This window comes from Triticum aestivum, chromosome 6D, assembly GCF_018294505.1.
Source record: "Triticum aestivum cultivar Chinese Spring chromosome 6D, IWGSC CS RefSeq v2.1, whole genome shotgun sequence".
NCBI classification, from domain to species: Eukaryota; Viridiplantae; Streptophyta; class Magnoliopsida; order Poales; family Poaceae; genus Triticum; species Triticum aestivum.
Genome location: NC_057811.1, coordinates 69838106 through 69857854, shown reverse-complemented (window position 1 = coordinate 69857854; position 19749 = coordinate 69838106). Strand labels below are relative to the sequence as shown.

Sequence of the window (19749 nt, the reverse complement as noted above, 5' to 3'; positions counted from 1 at the left end):
CGACCATCACTATTGGTCACTGAAAGGAAAGGTCATTGTTTTTCATTTGCGACCTTTTTTGAACAAAAACTGATGGTCAAAAGCTGATAGTCGTAAACTGAAATTGACGACCTTCTTTGTGAGAAGGTCGTGGAAGGCCACGACCAAAACAAAAGGTCATGGATTCTATGACCTTCTATTTTGGTCGCTAGCTGTCTGCCCAGGCCACGCTGGATCCGACGTGGCAATCTGACATGGCAAAATTGCGACCAATTGAAAAGGTTGTTGATAAGATTCAGCCCGGTCCATTTCGGTGTTTTACATGGGCCAACCCCATTAATTCAGTCCATTTAATATATTTTTTCTGTTAATTTTCTCTAGCTACATGGGCCTAACCCAACATTGTTGCCTTTTTTAATGTTGGGCCGTGGCCTTTTATAGTCTATTGATTTTCTATTTTCAACCATTATATATTCAAGCTGATCCCACTAGTTAGATGGGTCCCACTTGTCATGATCATCTCCTAAATTGGTCCCACGTGTCAGAAATGTAAAAATTTGACAGATTATTTTCATAAGTGACCCCACTGGTCAGGTTTCCATTTCACAAGTTTTCAAATCACATACATAATCAATATTTCAAATAGACACATAAAATTCATCAAATATACCACTAAATAAATCTATTACAATCTTTACAACACATATATGCTACAATATGCTACTCTTCATGACTTCACGGCTTCACACTTACGAAAATAATCTGTAAAAGAGGAACCACCACAATTTTAAGTCTATAATACAGCAATTAATAATAATCAAGGATAAAAACAAAAACAAGTAATATACTCAAATGTGAAGGCAGCATCGAACTACTGATACGACAACATGCAGAAAACACTACAACGTAATATTGGTGTAAGTTCATATCAGCGCAAAATCAGCACTGTTATATAGAGCAAATGATATGCCCCCCTTTTATCTAAAATTGTAGTGTATGATAGTGACAGATTGATATGATGTGCCAAATTGATATGAACTGGGATAAACTGTAGTGTATGCTAGTTTTATCTAAAACTGGGATAAGACCGATATGATGTGCCAGATTGCCAGCATCAGTGCTTACATGCATCTTCATATTTCAAAACGCCCAATAGACTAGTTAGCTGGCAAAACACTAAAGGCGGCATAGACAGAAACGAATGTAACATGCATCACATCAAAAAATAGTAAGCACTGAACCTACATCATATCTACAGTAACATCACCAATCAGGTTGCATGTATATGCTAGAAATCAAGAATCAAAAGGACTTCAGCTTGTTTCAAATATCTTGCCTCTCTTGCTCCCAGTTCAGTAAAGAAATGGTCGAGCAGTGAGCGCTTCACCTCATGGACTTGGCAGTGCACAATAGATTTTGGGATGGAGCACAAATAGAATACCTGGAAAAGAACAATAAAGAGCTATACAGTTAAGTAAGCATCCTTGGTTGTACAAATAAGTGAAGAAAACAATAAAGAGCTATACAGTCTAGATTTTTTGTTGAGAACAATAAAGAGCTATACAGATTCATATTCAAGTTTGACTACATGCTAACAAACTCATGATCAAGTTTGACTAAAAGCTAATAAAATCTAGTTAAATCGACAGTAGTATTGCAAGCAACAAATTGACTCTCAGAGCAGAATCAACTACGCACCTAGATAGACTAGACTAACAGAATCAAGATCAATCGCATCTCGACTCGGTAGAACTACCCGACAATCCAGGCATAATCGAGAGGGATTTCGCGACAACTGACTATGGTACATCATTGTCTAGAACAGATCATCAAAAGCAAAAGGCAGGAGCGGGGTCTGAAATTCGCATACCTTAAGGTGGACGAGAAAGCCTTGGCTTCGATTCGATCGAAACAGTTGAGGTCGATGCAGACCGTCTCCGGGGTGTAGCAGAGGATGTGGCCGATGGTGGTGCGGAAGAAGGCGTGGTCGCGCGCGCCAACCCCGGACTGGGCGACGACGATCTCGGGGGAAAAGAGTCGAGTTCTTGATTAGTTAAGAAAAACTCTACTTCCAAGAAACTTTCACATCGGAAAACTAAAGGAAAACTTAATTACTTCTCAATACTACGGAGTCACACTTTCAGAAAACCTGTCTATGTATATACAAACTTGAGAGATTAGCCGTGCAAAGGTTCAGTGGATCCAAATAAACATGCACATCAGAAAACTAGAAGAACAGACGAACAGTCAACACGTATATATCTAGTTAATAAAATATCTACTACACAAGTGCATACAGTACTCAACATCTACTACACAAGTGCATACAGTACTCAGCATTCACTCAAAGTATGTTGTGCAGGATTGCACCATTCCATTTTCACTCAAAGTACAATAGTACATCACATTTTTGGATGATCACCAAAGGCAAAACTACTCCGGACTATGATCATCAACATCTACTACTGCTAACTACTCCCTGTGCAATCCTACTCTGCAGTAAAACTTCCTCACCCTCCATTCACCCTGTTCAAGCAGTATTGTAGTAAAACTACTCCTAATGCTACAGCAGTTAACAGCAAGTTAAATTACTGTGATGTGCAAAATTTACAGTAAATACTCCACTGAATATTACTGAAACTTAACAAAAGTTAACTAAGCTTTTTCAGTTTCAGAATATACAAGTCAGAAAATAAGCTTGCAAGCAAGTTTATGTAAGTAATGCACACTGGAGTACAATACTTCTATGGATTTCTGCAAATAATTCATGATTTTCTAACTAATCCAAGATGTCCATTTAATTAACTGGAAAAGTAAGTTAAATCTTATTGAATCTTGTTAAATACTCCAAGCAAAATTACTCCACACATGTACAGTTCAATCTTGTTAAATACTCTAAGCAAAATTACTCCACACATGCACATGTCTCAAGGAACCAGCAGCGCTGCTTGCTCCCTTGGTCCAGCTCCTTGCTGTGCAGGATGACTGAGACTCGGATGCAGAGCGAGCTCCCTGCAAATGACATATTGTATCAACGCTTTGCAGCAACAAAGGGAACTCACATACAATAGAACTTGCGCAATAGTGTATCAACACCCCAAAGGAGGCATTACAAAATTCTCAAAGAATGTTTCCGAAGGGTTTAACCTCACAGCAACACACCAACCTGAATTTACTACCACTGTACTGGCACAACCATACATTCAACCAACAAGATATAACAAATACCAAGTCAGGCAGCACATGCAGATAACTATGTTTGTGCAAATCAGATCTTCTGCATAGAACAATACATCCTATTCAAAAGAATACAGAGACCTCAAGCCATGTAACTACTGAAAGAAGAGGGAATGAATGGCAAAACTTCAGTATTTGGTGGTACAATGAAAGAGAAGTTCAGTTGAAGAATCCCTAATTGATGCAAGATTTGCTGCAAGTGAACTATCAGATACATCAATATCAACACACAGATGGTCAATACCTCATAACACAGAGCTAAACTGCAGGGTATAACCTTTGTAAAAAAAATTGCAGGGTATAACTGAATCTAGTAAAATGGAGTAAGCATTTGACAAGGGAATACTAGTCTGTCAACTACAGGCTCCTGTTCGATCCTTTAGTTTCAGAAGTTTCAGATCGAAATCTTGATACAGGGCACCACACCAAAATGTTCAGTTTGAAAACCGAATCCAACAGAGGGCTGCTGGGCCTCGTACAGCAGGCGAAGGGGAGGCGGCCCAGGTGTGTGCGGTCGTGGTACTTGGCACTCGCTGGAGGTCAACGAGGGGCGGCACATGTCCCGTCGCCCGAAGCAGAGGACGAGCGGGCGCCGTTGCTTAGATGGCGGGGCGACAGAGACGCAGGGGTGGTCGGCGGCACCGGATCACGGCGGAGATGAAGTGGGACGGCGGAGTGGATGGGGAGATACCTGATCTGGCGGAGGCGGTCGAAGAGCGGCAGGGAGTAGACGCCCTCCTCGTCGATGAAGTAGACAACGCCATCGAGGAGGTGGTTCTCGATGACCTCGAAGCCGTCGTTGAGCTGGTGTGGGCGGAAGTCGACTGTGGGGGAGGCGTTGAGGCTGTCGCAGCAGCCAACGTAGCAGTGCATGACGGTGGTGCGGCGCAGCGTGTGGGCGGCCTCCGGGGTGGGCTTGCCGGCCTCGACGACGACCCAGAGCACGGGCGGGCGGACGAGGCGCAGCGTCTGGCCCATCCGGCTGAGGTAGTAGGCGAGGAGTGGTGCGGGGGAGAGGGAGAGACGAGGGAGAGATGGTGAGGGGAGGGAGGGACGAGGTCGGCGGCAGTGGGTGAGGAGGACGGCGAGGTCGGCAGTGGGTGGGAGGTTGGATCGGGAGGCGGCGGGGAGAGATTGGATCGGGAGGTGGCGGTGGCGGCGAGGAGATGGGGGGAGGAGGGGTGCGATGAGGGAAGGGGTGTGATGTGAGCTAGTGTTTGGGCTGTGGTGTGGGTGAGAAGTGAGGGGGCAAGGGCTACCGTTGGATCCAGAAGCATCCAACGGTGTTTGATGCACGATCCGCGTGAGATGGCTATCACTTTAGCTATATGTCAGGCGACTGATTTTTCATTTTTGTGTCAGTCAAATTTGTAGCCCTTGATTCAAGGTGTTTTGTGATCCGTGTGGAAGCTCAATATGGATTTGACTGACCCGTTTCTTTGTTCAGTCGATTTATTGTCTTTTCTTGCTAAGTGGATGCATGCATGTCTCCAGCTCACGACTCTTCATGCACATGGATGGACGAAATGCATGTCAATTTTAGTCTCTGTGTGTGTGCATGTTTTTTTTCTTTGTGTTTTATGTCTGCTTCATTATTTTAGTCTTTTTTTCTTTATGTGTATTTTTGGATGTTGAGTGTGTGCAAATACGTACGCGCGAGTACTATACAAATATGTGTACAAATTAAACTAGAGTGCGGAAATGTCACTATTATATGTTTATTTGTATGTATTATTTTTTGTGCTAATTGTGTGGAAGTTTTTGTTTTAAGTTTTTCTAATTTTATTTTCTTCTTTATTGGTAATACCAAGAAAATTAATTTATTTTTCTTAGAAAATGTCATTTTATTATTATTATTATTTTGTGTGTAAGTATGCACACATGTACAAAAGGCATATGTGTCTAAATTATACTAGATTCTGAAAATTGCACTATTATATGTGTATTCCTTGCATATTACAAAAAGTGCAATTTTAGTGCAAAGTTGTGTACAATTCTTTCATTTTCTTTGTTCATAAAGCCTAATACCAATGCAACTAATTCATTTTTTTAGATTTATTATTTTGTTTCAGTTTTTTATTTTCTATCTTCTTAAAGGGTAATACTAATGCCACTAATTCATTCTTTTATAGAAATTTCTTTATTATTTTGATTTAATTTTAGTTTCATTTTCTTTCTTTTTAAGGGTTAAACAGGTGTCAATAATTCATTCTTTCTTAGTAAATTTCTTTTTTGTGAAAAATTCACCATTTATGTGCTTATTCTTGCATACTATAAAATGCATAACTTCTGTGTAAATAGTGTGCAATTCTTGAAGCCCTTTACCCATCGCATCTTTTTCTTATGTTTGTATTCATTTTTGCTTTGTTTTTCCTTTTTCTTTTTTGGTTGTTTTTTCTGTATGGGCATTTGTGGGGTGTTGGGTGAGTGTATATGTATACCCACAAACTATACAGTATGTGTGCAAATTTATTATATGATTATTCTTTACTAATTCATTATTTACACCAGTGTCACTAATTCATTATTTTATAGAAAATTTCATTATTATTTTGATTCAATTACAATTAGTTTCATTTTCTTTCTTTTTAAGGGGTAAACCAGTGTCACTACTTCATTCCTTCTTAGTAAACTTCCATTTTTGTGAAAATTTCACTATTTATATGCTTATTCTTGCATACTATAAAATGCATAACTTCTGTGTAAATAGTGTGCAATTCTTGAAGCCCTTTACCCATCGCCTCTTTTTCTTATGTTCGTATTCATTTTTGCTTTGTTTTTCCTTTTTCTTTTTTGGTTATTTTTCTGTATAGGCATTTGTGCGGTGTTGGGTGAGTGTATATGTATACCCATAAACTATACAGTATGTGTGTAAATTTATTATATGATTATTCTTTACTAATTCATTCTTTACACCAGTGTCACTAATTCATTCTTTTATAGAAAATTTCATTATTATTTTGATTCAATTTCAATTAGTTTCATTTTCTTTCTTTTTAAGGGGTAAACCAGTGTCACTACTTCATTCCTTCTTAGTAAACTTCCATTTTTGCGAAGATGTCACTATTTATATGCTTATTCTTGCATATTATAAAAATGCATAATTTCTGTGTAAATAGTATGCAATTCCTGAAGCCCTTTACCCATTGCCTCTTTTTCTTATGTTTGTATTCTTTTTTGCTTTGTTTTTCCTTTTTTTTGGTTTTTTGTACGGGTATTTGTGCGGTGTTGGGTGAGTGTATATGTATACACGCAAACTATATATGATGTGTGTGAATCTATCATATGATTATTCTTTACATATTCTAAAAATTGAAATTTAATGTAAAGACGTGTCCAAGTTTTTAAAAGTTTTTGTTCCATTTTCTTTCTTCTTAAAGGCTAATATCAATGTCACTAATACATTCTTGCTTAGAAAAATTAATGATTTAGAGTTATTTTAGTTTATTTTGTTTTCTTGCTTCTTTAAGGGTGATATCAATGCCACTAATTTATTTCTTGTTTGAAAAATTCTTTTTTGCGAAAATTCCACTATTATATGCATGTTCTTGCATATTATAAAAATGTGCAATTTCTATGCAAATTGTGTGCAATTTTTTTTGTATATCTTCTTAAAGGGTAATACCAATGTCTCTAATTCATTTCCTTATAAAGCTTCATTATTTTAATTTTTTTTCTTTTTAAGGGTAATACCAATACTACTAATTTATTTGTTCTTAGAAACCTTCAACTTTCTTTGCAAAACTTCCACTAGTATATGCTTATTTTGCATATTATGAAAATGCGCAATTTCTGTGTAAATTGCATGCAAATTTGGTCATCATTTGTTTTAATCTTTCCTTAGAAAACTTCATATTTTCTTGTTATATATGATAAGGGGAGTTTGTGGCTGGAAGTAAGGCACGTCTCACTGTAAAGATGATTCGTACTCCCGGCCATTTAGATAATTTTGACTAACGAGATGGGAGCTGCTCGCATGAGTGTTGCTAGCATGTGTGGTCTTGCTTGCAGGTAGCTAGCCGCCCAACTTGCTACGTGTCGAGAATACACGTGCTACCATGAACTGTTGATGACTTAGAAAACAACTAATTTTCAAAGTATTGTTCAATCTATTTTTTCAGTTAACTGACACATAGGTGCTTTGATAGTACTCTATTCTTTGTACATCCAATGTCCTGCTGCCCAAGCATAGTATGTATGTGAGGCGAAACAGTTGAAGGAACGAACCTAGAACTGCACAGACTGGAGCCATGCATGACCGACAATAATTAACAGCTTTCATGCCACAGTGCATCGTATTCCTTAGTCCAGAACGATATGTACCTAATGCTGCTGCAGTGCATGTTCTGCAGGAATCAACGGAGCTCCGTGGGAGAGGCAGAGTGCATGCACATGATGGATCGTCGCCCAGCTCTGCACTGCTCCGGGACGGTCAGCTCTTCCAACCTGGCGTCTCACTGCCGCTGAAGACGTACGGTTATCGACTCAAGCAATTTTGTGGCCAGTCGACTGATCCAAATCTGTATTATCAGTCGACTGGCCTCTAGCCGGTCCCGATGGCTATGGCCCAATCAGAACGCAATACGCGTATATGACGTTATGACCATCTAAAATTGGACGTTATGACCATCCAAAATTGGTCGTGGTTAAATAAAAATAAAATGTTTTCATTTTTTGAGTGTCCAAAATGATTTTTTTTGTGAAGAAGAAGCTACCAAATAATTGCACAAGGGTGCATCTTGAAATGGCAAACAATTTTGCTTAAGTAAGTTTTCATTTTCTTTGCATGGAAATTTCATTTTTCATTTTTCGAGTGCTCAAAATGAGTTTTTTTGTGAAGGACCTATCATATATTTGTTGCAAAATTGTACCAAATCATTTTCCTAAAATACTAGGCCATATTTAATGCACAATTGACCAAATGGTTGGGTGTCAAAATCTTTTATCGACCTCTTGTGAAAAAGACAAACTTCTGCCGATTCAGTTGGAAGCGGGTCAAATTTGAACTGCGGCTGCCTCATAGTTTGTTATTTATTTTTCCCAAAAATCATTTTTAGGTACAAAATTATCTATTTAATCAGAGAAACACCAAAAAAATTTCAAGATTCAACCACTAGCTAGGAACGGTCATGCCCGCCGTTTTGACCGCATTTTGAAACGGGCATAAAAATTTCCAAAAAAACAAAAAATTGGAAAACCTTCGCATTGTGTCATTATATGTGGCCAAGTTACCAGGAAAAATCATAAACTTGTGATACAATAATTATTTTAAAAAATGTTCTCAGAAACGAGCTATCATGTGTGGAGATCAATGGCTTTCAAGCCAGATGATCAATCTTATGGCCACATTCATGGCATAGTTTGTTCAAATGATCTCATATTGTGCACAAGGGTGCATATTGGAATGGCAAACAATGTTGCCTAAGGAAGTTTTCATTTTCTTTGGACGAAAAAATCATTTTCCATTTCCCGAGTGCCCAAAATGAGTTTTTTTTTGAAGGGCCTACCAAATAATTATTGCAAAATTTGACCAAATCAATTTTCTAAAATACTAGGCCATATTTAATGCACAATTGACCAAATGGTTGGGTGTCAAAAGCTTTTATCGACCTCTCGTGAAAAAGACAAACTTTTGCCGATTCAGTTGGAAGCGGGTCAAATTTGAACTGCGGCTGCCTCATAGTTTGTTATTTATTTTTCCCAAAAATAATTTTTAGGTACAAAAGTATCTATTTAATCAGAGAAACACCAAAAGTTTTCCATGATTCAACCACTAGCTAGGAACGGTCATGCCCGCCGTTTTGACCGCATTTTGAAACGGGCATTAAAAATTCAAAAAAATCAAAAAATTGGAAAACCTTCGCATTGTGTCATTATATGTGGCCAAGTTACCAGGAAAAATCATAAACTTGTGATACGATATTTATTTTAAAAAAGTGTTCTCAGAAACGAGTTATCATTTGTGGAGATGAATGGCTTTCAAGCCAGATGATCAATCTTATGGCCACATTCATGGCATAGTTTGTTCAAATGATCTCATATTGTGCACAAGGGTGCATATTGGAATGGCAAACAATGTTGCCTAAGGAAGTTTTCATTTTCTCTGGACGAAAAAATCATTTTCCATTTTCCGAGTGCCCAAAATGAGTTTCTTTTAAGGACCTACCATATATTTGTGGCAATATTGGACCAAATCATTTTTATAAAATAATAGACCATATTTAATGCACAATTGACAAAATGGTTGGGTGTCAAAAGATTGGATCCACCTCTCGTGAAAAAGATAAATTTCCGCTGATTCAGGAGGAAGCGGGTAAAATTTGAACTGCAGCTGCCTCATAGTTTGCTCTTTATTTTTTCCAAAAATCTTTTCTAGGTACAAAAGTATCTATTTAATCAGAGAAACACCAAAAGTTTCCCAAGATTCAACCACTAGCTAGGAACGGTAATGCCCGTCGTTTTGGCCGCATTTTGAAATGGGCATAAAAATTTCAAAAAAATCAAAAAATTGGAAAACCTTCGCATTGTGTCATTATATGTGGCCAAGTTACCATGAAAAATCATAAACTTGTGATACGATAATTATTTTAAAAATGTGTTCTCAGAAACGAGCTATCATGTGTGAAGATCAATGGCTTTCAAGCCAGATGATCAATCTTATGGCCACATTCATGGCATAGTTTGTTCAAATGATCTCATATTGTGCACAAGGGTGCATATTGGAATGGCAAACAATGTTGCCTAAGGAAGTTTTCATTTTCTTTGGACGGAAAATTCATTTTCCATTTTCCGAGTGCCAAAATGAGTTTTTTTGTGAAGGACCTACCATATATTTGTTGCAATATTGGACCAAATCATTTTTATAAAATAATAGGCCATATTTAATGCACAATTGACAAAATGGTTGGGTGTCAAAAGATTGGATCCACCTCTCGTGAAAAAGACGAATTTCCGCCAATTTAGTAGGAAGCGGGTAAAATTTGAACTACAGCTGCCTCATAGTTTGCTCTTTATTTTTTCCAAAAATCATTTCTAATTACATAAGTATCTATTTAATCAGAAATACATGGTTTGGTGGCGATACGTTGAGGTTTGGATGGTGGCCGAGGGCCGCAACTCTAGAGCGCGTAAACTCGCATGCCCGCCGCATGGTCACCGCATGACCGTGGTGTTGCCACGCGTTCCAAGCAGCCTAGGCATGTCTAGTGGGTTGGGCACTCCCCCAATAGGTGTCAGGAAGAAGAAGGCAATAGAATAATCTCATGAGGAGACTGTACTAAGCTCAAACATGAATTAGCACCCAAGTGTTTGATTAGTGGTGGGGAAAATGCACATGGCCAATGGGCCTGAGTTTTGGCCGAGGATGATCATCTACTAAGGACACTATCTTGAAAAAATTGCAGCTCAAATGGAGGAGCCTAGGTGTCACTTGCTTTGCAGCGTACCACACTAGACAGAAATATGAATGTTGAAGCTAGACTCAAATGAATGAATGGATTGATCTGAAATTTGGTGGAGAGCTATGATTTGGGAATATAGAAGATGTGACAAAAATTCAGCTCATTAGGATATGCCTAGCTAGTACTTCTTTCACAGCAGTTCGAGCTGAACAAAAACTTTGGAAATTTGCCGAGGAAGATTTACCAGGCAAATGGAGTTGAATATTGTCATGAGGCAGTGATTTGGATAGTAAAAATGCCCAATTTTTTGGGGAATTTTGGGAATAACAGAAATATAGGTTGCTTCACAACCTAGGACAAAAATTGACACATGGACATAACACATAGGCAAAACTGATGAGGTGGCGCCTAGTCATAGCAATCCACCATAATTTACAAGGTTATGACCATCTATATTGGTCGTGATTAGCTAGAAATAAGGCAGCGGACCAGTGTTGTCTGCTTCATGACCATTTCGTGTAAGGAAACTACGACCTTTCTGACCAAAATGGTCGTTATAGTTTAGGGTTTGTTGCCCCCGAACAGCTTTTGACCAATTGCTCTCAAATTGTCGTAGATTTATGACCAATTCTTCTAGGGTAAAGGTCACAAGTTGACATATTTCTTGTAGTGGAGTTTTGGATTTACTAGAATTTAAAAACCAGGTATCTCAATGTTTCCCGCCGAGTGACGGTGGCAGGGTGTTTGAAATTCATTCCCATTTCTTGCATGAGACCTAAGCATGTAGCGAAGGACACATATTTGATTTTTCAACCAATTTATATGCACTGGAGCATGTGCATGTAGTTCGAATTTGAATTATGCACATAAAATGCCTAGAAAACCCAGTTAATGTATAAAAAGTCCAAACGATTGCTATATTTCCAAGTTGGTTGAGAAATAAATTGAATTTGGTTGTACTAAATACATGAGAAACAAATACAATTGCTATATTTCCAAGTTGTTAAGCATGCTTGGTTTGGTTAACTGTCTGATCTTCTATTAGGAGTATGTTATATTGTGCAATGTGGTGCTCAGTTAACGTTTGGTTCATTTGTTATGGTGTTTAGTTAACTGTTTGGTTCAATTCTGCAATGCGATGTTCAATTGTTGTGGATGTATTCTATTATTGTATACCATGTGAAGAATAAATTGAATTTGGTTGTACTAAATACATGAGAAACAAATATAATTGCTATATTTCCAAGTTGTTAAGCATGCTTGGTTTGGTTTACTGTCTGATCTTCTATTAGGAGTATGTTATATTATGCAATGTGGTGCTCAGTTAATGTTTGGTTCATTTGTTGTGGTGTTTAGTTAACTGCTTGGTTCAATTCTGCAATGCTATGTCCAATTGTCGTGGGTAGAATTTTGTATTGTTGTGCATGTGAGGAATAAACCGAATTTGGCTGCACTTAATACATGAGAAACATATACAAGTGTTATATTTCCTAGTTTAATCATGCTTGGTTTGGATAAATAGGTTTTCCATGTGGCTTGAACTAACCTGATGAATCTGCAATGTGCTTATTTTTTATCAACATATTTTACTGATAGCATGCGAATCCTCACTTAATCTAATGACTAACTATCTTATATGTGTTGCAGGGAAACAATGGGAATCGCTGAGGTTTACAATCGAGGTTTGCACATGCATGGTCCTTTGTCTAATAGCACATTATTGTGCAATTGCAGGCACCATTCTAATATTTATGTTTTTAACAATTTGGTCTTGCACATGTAGGTCCTGCTGTCAGAGGTTTTGACCCACTATCCGACCATTTTTGCATATGGGGAAATGAGTTGTCCATGAATATCAGTCAAGTGAAGAAACTCATAAAGATTGTTAGGATAAAGAAATTAGCGACAAAAAACAACAAGATCTTTGTCTGCACAATGAAGAAGACATCAATTCACTACAGGATGGTACTAACTATTATACCTTGCCTCTTTTATTTCTTTACCCCATTTCCAATATAGAGAAGATATTTATGCACATCCGTATTTCAGGTCTTTCCAAAGCAGTTCACTAATGATTACCTCTCAAACCACCTGTATGGTCAGGAGGCGAGGAAGGTATTCATACAACACCCACGGTTCAATATTGAAGTGTTCCTGAAAAGGACGAAGGATGACGGTCAATCATCCACAGGCACTCGCCTAAAGTTGCAAAGACCTTCAACATCAATGAAGGCTCAATATTCGCCTTCTGCTTCAGCGGTTCTTCAGATGAGATACATTTGTCTATGTACGGTCTATGATGCTAATTTCGAAAGGTTATAGATGTTGCAGGTGAAACTTGGTGCTGATGCAGTTGTGTAATGGGGTGGCTGAGTGCTGAAGCTATATGATGTTGTACTCTGATGTATTTCAATTATGAAAATAAAATATATTGTGTGCTTAATATGAAATGTCAATTAGATTAATAAATAGATTATTAATAATAGGATAATTAGCCTGCTAATTGGGTTTTTCTATTGCAAACGACCATTGAGAAAACACCGTGTGTGATGCATTCAATAACGCACACAATTTATAGGAATAAACCGTGTTAGATTAATGAACAATCACACACGACATTCTCTTGAAAACTGTTTGCGTTAGGCCACCTGGCGCAAACATTTACCACATAAAAACTGTGTGTGATGGACAGTCTTTGTCACACAGTTTTTTCTACGCACCGTGTGTGATGCATTCAATAACGCAAACGATAAAATTATTAATACCATGTGCAATGGAAACGCTATCATAAACGATTTAACGAGGAAAATTGTGTCTGATGTACCTGCGAACAGAAACATTTTCCTTGGAGCGATTGTGTGGATGTATATACGAATGAAAAAATTTAGCGAGGACTGACTGTGTGAGATGTACTTACGACCGGAAATGATTTCGCTTGTATAGTTATATTTTTTTAACACTACTGTACGTATAATCGTATTTGGTCGCTCGCCGGTCGCATCGGACCTCATTTTTGCCGAGCGTGTGTGCCAGGAGGGCATATCCCCGACGATTTCTGGGCCGTGTGGGAAGTACCCCCCTATCGCCCACACTCACTATGCGACGGTTCCAAATGATGTCGCGGAAAGGGGTTAAAAACCGTTTGTATAGCACCTCGTTGTACTATAGCAATATTTAGGTCAATTTCTTGACCACTTCGTCTTTCTCCCTCCGGCATATGAGTCCTTCCATCACTTTTACATCAAAAGCGGTAAACCATCACTTTATTTTCAATTCCCAATCCAATATCTTATATAATTTCAATTATAATTTCACTTTTCTCCACTGTGAAAATTACAGCATGGATCCTTCTTCTTTGTGTCGTGAACTTCGATCAAGCGGAATCACTTTGGATGGAGAGATCGTCGTAGCACCATCACAAGTCTTGTAAGAGTTGGAACACGTGGATGCCTAGGCATAGCCTGACTACCTCCTTTTGGCATTGTGGCAAGGGGGAATAACTAGAAACAACATGTGCTGATCCCAAATCTCCAAAAGGCCGCCTTTTGGCTAGAAGAGTCAGCGGCGGAGTGGTCGATGCCTACAATCAACCGCCATAGCCGGAAGGTGTCGACGGGTATTGTAGGTCCATCATAAAACGCCATTGAGGATGAGCTGCAAATGGAACAGTCGTGCGTTCTTCAAATCCACAGCCGGAGACCCATATTTGATAAGGCGTCAAATCCGAGGAGGATGAGCTCAAGATCTCGGCTCCTCTCATGCCACTCCCGCAACAAATAAGATAACGAGAATATGCTCCCATCCTCACAAGATATAGCCGCCAAACAAGTTTGTTAGGGGCGCTCCTGCGTGGTCTACCTCTTGACAACTACCTTCCACCATGGAAGACAATCGAGGGAAGCAGACATCAAACGCGGCTCACGACCGTCAATGAGAAGCTACAATACGACATGACGCCAGACGGTCCTAAAGCATACCCTACGAGCTAATCCTAAATGTACTATCTACAACAAGGAAGTGACCTCCACTACTATCTCAGCTATGCACGACACGAACATGGGAGAAGAAGAGTCATGGTGTAGATCGACGAAAGAGTAGAAATCATCGCGACACCAAACCTCGTATCTCAAACACTAGCGAAACATCCATGTGCAATGCACACCCTTTTCATCTATTATAATTATAACTCTCCCCAACATAACTCCACTGAATTTAGAACTCCTTTCACGAGTTCCATGATTTAGATCGCGTACATTGGCACGATCTTGTTAGATTTAAAACCGACGTGTCAACAACATTTTTTTTACAGAATACCGGTGTGGAGTCCTAACAAGATGGTCAACAAAGGGAGCGAGATCCAACCAACGTATGGTTGGCTGGTCAGGAGGACGGTGGTATGCGTTCACTTGGAGGAGACGTTCCTGTCGACAACGAAGGCATGTGCGGCGACTTCGTCAATCTCAAGATAATGTGCCGGCCCGGTCTCGGAGGTGCTCATAGAGGCAGGGCGTGCGTGCGCGCGTGCGTTCACAAGGGTAAATGCATGTACGTATGCATAAGCGTTTGTGTGCTAAGAAAAACAAAGAGAGCGAGAAGTAAGTTTAGCAATTCACCACGACCCCTAAAAAAAAGCAATTCATCACGATTTTAAGGCGAGAGGGTTTAAATTTAAAAGGCAATCGGTGGAGTTTTCTTTTCTTTTGAGAATGCAATTAGCGGAGTGCAATGAAAGCATTAAACACGCAATCAAGACAGTGCTATCTGCACCTCAGCCCATCACCACGGCGGCGAGCCGCCCCGACCCATATACACCACCAAGAACCCGTATCCAGTCTCCAGTTCCCGAAATTCAAATCCCACGAGAGCTGCCCACCCCCGGAGAGAGAGAAATTCAAACCCCATCGGTGGGCACGGGCCGCCGGACAGGGCACGCCGCGCTCCCCCCTCCTGCCTGCGATTCAAAATTCAAAATCAAAAGCGAGGCTAGCCCGGATATTCATTCATTCGCCGGTTCCCTTCCCCACACACCACGCCACATGCGCCATCGGAACCGCGCCCACCTCCGCCCGAATTCAAAAAAACCCGCACCCATAAAACCCTCGCCCCTCCCTACCCACCCCCACCCACACGCGACGAAGCACGTCTCCCATCCATTTCAAAAATCACGCAGAGCTTCGCGTCTCCCCCTCCCCCCTCCCCCCCACCGCCCGCTCCCGTCCGCCGCTCCCCCGCCCCCGAAACCCTAGGGCCCAGATCCCTCCTCCCCCGCTCCGCGCTCCCCGGCCCTCCCATGGACCCTGCGGGCCCGCGCTCGGCCCCGACGGATCCCGCCGGATCGGGCGCGCCGCCGCCGCCGACGGCCGAGGTGGGTTTGGGCCGTGTCCCTCTCGGCTTCTGCTTCTCGTGTTTGGACTGTGGTGCTGACCTCGTGATGCGCGCTCTTTGCAGGAATTGTCCAGGAGGGCGGCCGGGAGCGGGGGCGGCGGCGCTGCGGAGGCGTGCGGTGCGGCTCCGGCGGCCCAATTGGGAGGTGGGTCCTCGCCTCCTCGGTGGCCTCGATCTGTGCTCCTCCCGTGCTTCTAGTCTACTCTAACGCGGCGCGAGCTGCACACATAGCTTCGGTTCTGTCTCTGCGTTGTCCTCGTTCTCGAATCCTTAGCCAGCAGTCTTGAAGTCACCAGTAGGACTGAAATTCGAGATGGCACAGTGTATGTAGTAAAGTGTCTCGCAACAGATCTAATGGCTAGACACACTTCTTTTGTTCTACTCTGTTCAGGAACAAAACAATTGGCAGCTAATTTTTGCGCTTGTGAATAGCAACCCTTCTTAGCTTAGATGCGTGGAACTTGCTGGCGATGGCACCCGTAGCGCATTCCTGTTAGCAATTTAATCTGACTTGCTAAAAAAGAATTGTGAATTCTCGGGTTGCTGTCATTCTTGAAACCTTAATAGGAAGTCCTTCAATTAATTATTGATAGAACAGAGATTTGAGATGGTGCACTAATGTTTGGCAGAGGATCTATGTATGTGGCTACAATGGAACATCTAGCACTTGTCGTTGTAGGGTTGTGGCTCATCATATTCTTTACATTGCTTCTGTTGAGGAACAATGGGGCAGAATGAGCTTAGCACCTTTTGGTGACAACATATGCACATTGCTTCTATCATGTAAATTTAGAGAGCATTTATGTTCACAATTGATTTGCTCATGTTTGTTGCTTCTACCATGCAGATCCGAGGGTGGGGATTTTGGAATCTTCAGATAAAGCACAGGGATCTGTACATCCATGTAATAAGAAGGATATACCACAATTTTCTGCTGAAGGCGCCACAAAATGTGCATATGGGGTCCCTTCATTGCCTCGGACTGGTGCACTTCTGCAGTTAGAACCTGCTTGCCTGACCTTGGGCCGTGCTCCGGATGCAGTGCTGGCGGGAAGTTTGCATGATGCCAATCCTTTGGCACGTGGCAAAGAGAACATCCGGACAGACCTTCAACCTAAGCCTGATGCAAAACGCGGTGAAAATAGGATGCGCGATGCACCCCTTGGGTTGGATCTTAATAGAGTGGGTTCTTCTGATGCAGCAGAGCTAAATCCGTTCTTTCCTTACAAGAAGCTGGGTCAGTCGAAAGTTAGTGATCCATCAGAATGCGGTAGTACAACTGGTGCTGCAGGAGAAAGTGAGTCACATAGAAAGTGGAGAGAAATGAAGCAGAATGGGTTCCTTTCTTCAACCCATGGAACTGCAGTGGTACCTAAGCCACGTGGTCGACCGCCCAAGCGGAAAAGGGATGATGAGCTCAAGAGAAGCACTTCTACCCAGAATGAACAGACTAAGTTCACAAAGGTTGCTGCTCCTAGTGGCCTATTATCTGGGCTGAATCCAGGAATCATAAATCATGTAAGAAATAGCAAGCAAGTATACTCCATAATAAAGGCAATGGTACGCTCTGAGGAGCTTGAGAACGCAAGCCAGCCTGGTCTTGCTGGCCAAACAGGTGAAAGAGGTAAAGAAGTTATAGAGAGAATTCAGGACCAGAAGTATGGGGATAGTTTGATGAAGTGCCACTTCATGATGGAAGGTAATAATGCAATGTTTCAACATGGTCTGCCTACTGCATCAAGATTCCTTGCAGAGGATGGCGACAATCTGAAATTGCAACTCTCATCAACAGTCACTATGGCTTCGGACAGGACATGTAGTACATTAGATCATGAATCTCAACATGATTACATGACTGTGCTATCAGTAAAGGGTATGCTCGATTGCTTAGATCACTAATCATACATTCTGCGAGCGCTACACTGCACTAACTATTTATAGAAATATCCACATTTGACAGTTTTCTTGCCTTTTCATGACCAGCTGCCAGTGTTGCATCTCAATGGTTGGAGCTTCTGCAGCAGGACATAAGAGGGCGGCTTGCTGGTATATTTTCTGTAGTTAAAAACTTTATACAATTTGAAGTTGTAACCTGTGCATCCACTTAATTATGCCTTCTTTCTTCATCCTTGAAGCTTTGAAGCGCAGTAGGAAGAGAGTGAGGAATGCTCTTCAAACTGAATTGCCGCACCTGATATCAACCGAATTCTCATCTCGTCAAGAGAACGAACCATCCATTGCACATTCTTCTGAAGCTGGGCCCACTGGAAAAACAGCTTCAGAAGAACATGTTGCACGGTGGAGGTCTCTATTCCTTCAGATGGAAAGAACGCTGCAGGAGGAGGGGAGGCACTTGGTGAGTTTGCACACAAGAGTATTTTGACGAAAGTTGCAGCGTTGAATCACTGTTTATTCTATTATTCTTGTTTGTTGCTGTCTAACACATCAGAGTCTAGGTTCTTTCTCATTTATTTTGATCAGCATCAAAATTAAATTATGATCTTGAGGTTTTTTTATTCAAGCTCTATTTAGTTTTGGTAATATCGGTCACACAACAGTTGGCATGCTGCATTATTAATTTTTGACCAAAAGCCTGCATGCTCATCAAGCTGCTCCATTCCTGATCATGCCAATTACTTGTTGCAGGAAATTCGGTTGAAGGAAGTGCAAGGAATGTTGCAGAATTGTGATAAAGGCCTAAAACAAGTGACCTGTGAGGCTCCACTGCTTGGCCCAATGGCTGAATTATGGTTAGTTCATCACCGCATATGGACCATAAACTTTTTGTTTTTTTGCGAATCGAATGCTTTGCTGAACAACTTCCAATGTGTGTGCGCAGGAAACTGAAGAACCCGGAGATCTCCGAGAGCGAGTGGGCAGTGCAAGCTGCCGCAGCATCCATCTACTCGACGTGCAACCTGGTCATGAAGACCGAGAACGTCTCGTGCTTCTGATCTTCTCACACATGTGGATCTTGTTCCTTACACATTTGTCTCCCTTCATTTTTTTACTGATTGGTTAGGTTCTGTTTCTTACACATATAGCCTAGACAGTCATTGTCTCCTGGGTGTGTGTGCGTGGAGTAAAGTTGTGGTTTGTGCTGCTCCTTTGTAACGTGATGAAACAAGCACCTGTGGTGTCTGAGTGAGAGTGAGTGTCTGTCTGTTGCCAACTTACAATTTTTTTTCACGGGCGCGTGAAATAACAAGCTTGTTTGCCTGATTTCTTTTCAGTCTCTTTTTTGCTTCTGGGGTTTTCATAATGTTGTTTGGTAACTCTGGTGGTCGCTGTGCAGTCAGAAACAAGTGCTCCTGCTTAACTGATTTTTTCTCTAGCAAAGGGAGAGCTGAGCATTTCTTCTGGTGAAGTCTGAAGTAGCTGCTGGTGTGTAGTCATCAGCTGGAGGTGCCATTATATCAGAAGTCAGATATATCTCAGACCATGCTTCGGAATAGAATGACAATTTTCTCTTTGTTTATCTGTTGTCGATTATTTGGATCGAATCATCGAATGGCTATCTTGAGCGCATGTACGTTAGTGCAACTCTAACCCATGGCGCATTTTGTCCGTTTGGGTTGGACAGAAATGACAGCCCAACGCATGGGGCACTAACCCATTTTCGTGTTGTCTGTATGGATGCAAATCCGCTTAAATTTGGGTGGGGTTTGTGTCCACATAGACAACAGATGGACGTGCCACACGTCCATTCGGTGTCTGCCCCGGTCCCACTTGCTAGCCACCCAACTAC

At 41.1% G+C, this 19749-nt stretch overlaps 2 protein-coding genes across 3 annotated transcripts; one reads left to right on the top strand and one right to left on the bottom strand.

The window, feature by feature from the left end:
• Window positions 1-756: 756 nt before the first annotated feature.
• On the bottom strand, window positions 757-4412 carry LOC123143597 (probable glucuronosyltransferase Os04g0103100). Its single transcript, XM_044562535.1, has 3 exons — window positions 3908-4412; window positions 1850-2991; window positions 757-1420 (listed from the first exon to the last, which is right to left on the bottom strand). Exons 1-2 carry the CDS (start codon window positions 4192-4194, stop codon window positions 2907-2909), a joined length of 372 nt encoding a protein of 123 aa, XP_044418470.1. The 5' UTR covers window positions 4195-4412; the 3' UTR covers window positions 757-1420; window positions 1850-2906.
• Window positions 4413-15744: 11332 nt separating this feature from the next.
• LOC123143596 (uncharacterized) lies at window positions 15745-19233 on the top strand. Of its 2 annotated transcripts, XM_044562534.1 has the most exons (8): window positions 15745-15981; window positions 16065-16146; window positions 16849-17700; window positions 17794-17874; window positions 17985-18047; window positions 18137-18357; window positions 18648-18751; window positions 18841-19233. In XM_044562534.1, the coding sequence occupies exons 1-8, from the start codon at window positions 15907-15909 to the stop codon at window positions 18953-18955; spliced, it is 1593 nt and encodes a 530-aa protein (XP_044418469.1). In that variant the 5' UTR covers window positions 15745-15906; the 3' UTR covers window positions 18956-19233. The 2 variants fall into 2 exon arrangements, with proteins under 2 accessions (XP_044418469.1, XP_044418468.1); XM_044562533.1 differs by having other exon boundaries at window positions 15747-15981; window positions 16849-17874.
• Window positions 19234-19749: the final 516 nt, after the last annotated feature.

Bases quoted from the DNA above. Each gene is read 5' to 3' on its own strand.
- LOC123143597 (XM_044562535.1), bottom strand. From the start codon at position 4,194: ATGGGCCAGACGCTGCGCCTCGTCCGCCCGCCCGTGCTCTGGGTCGTC. The intron at 2,992-3,907 runs GTATCTCCCCAT...TGTCATTTGCAG, and splicing joins GACCGCCTCCGCCAGATCAG to GGAGCTCGCTCTGCATCCGA.
- LOC123143596 (XM_044562533.1), top strand. From the start codon at position 15,907: ATGGACCCTGCGGGCCCGCGCTCGGCCCCGACGGATCCCGCCGGATCG. The intron at 15,982-16,064 runs GTGGGTTTGGGC...CGCTCTTTGCAG, and splicing joins CGCCGCCGCCGACGGCCGAG to GAATTGTCCAGGAGGGCGGC. The intron at 18,048-18,136 runs GTATATTTTCTG...TCATCCTTGAAG, and splicing joins CATAAGAGGGCGGCTTGCTG to CTTTGAAGCGCAGTAGGAAG.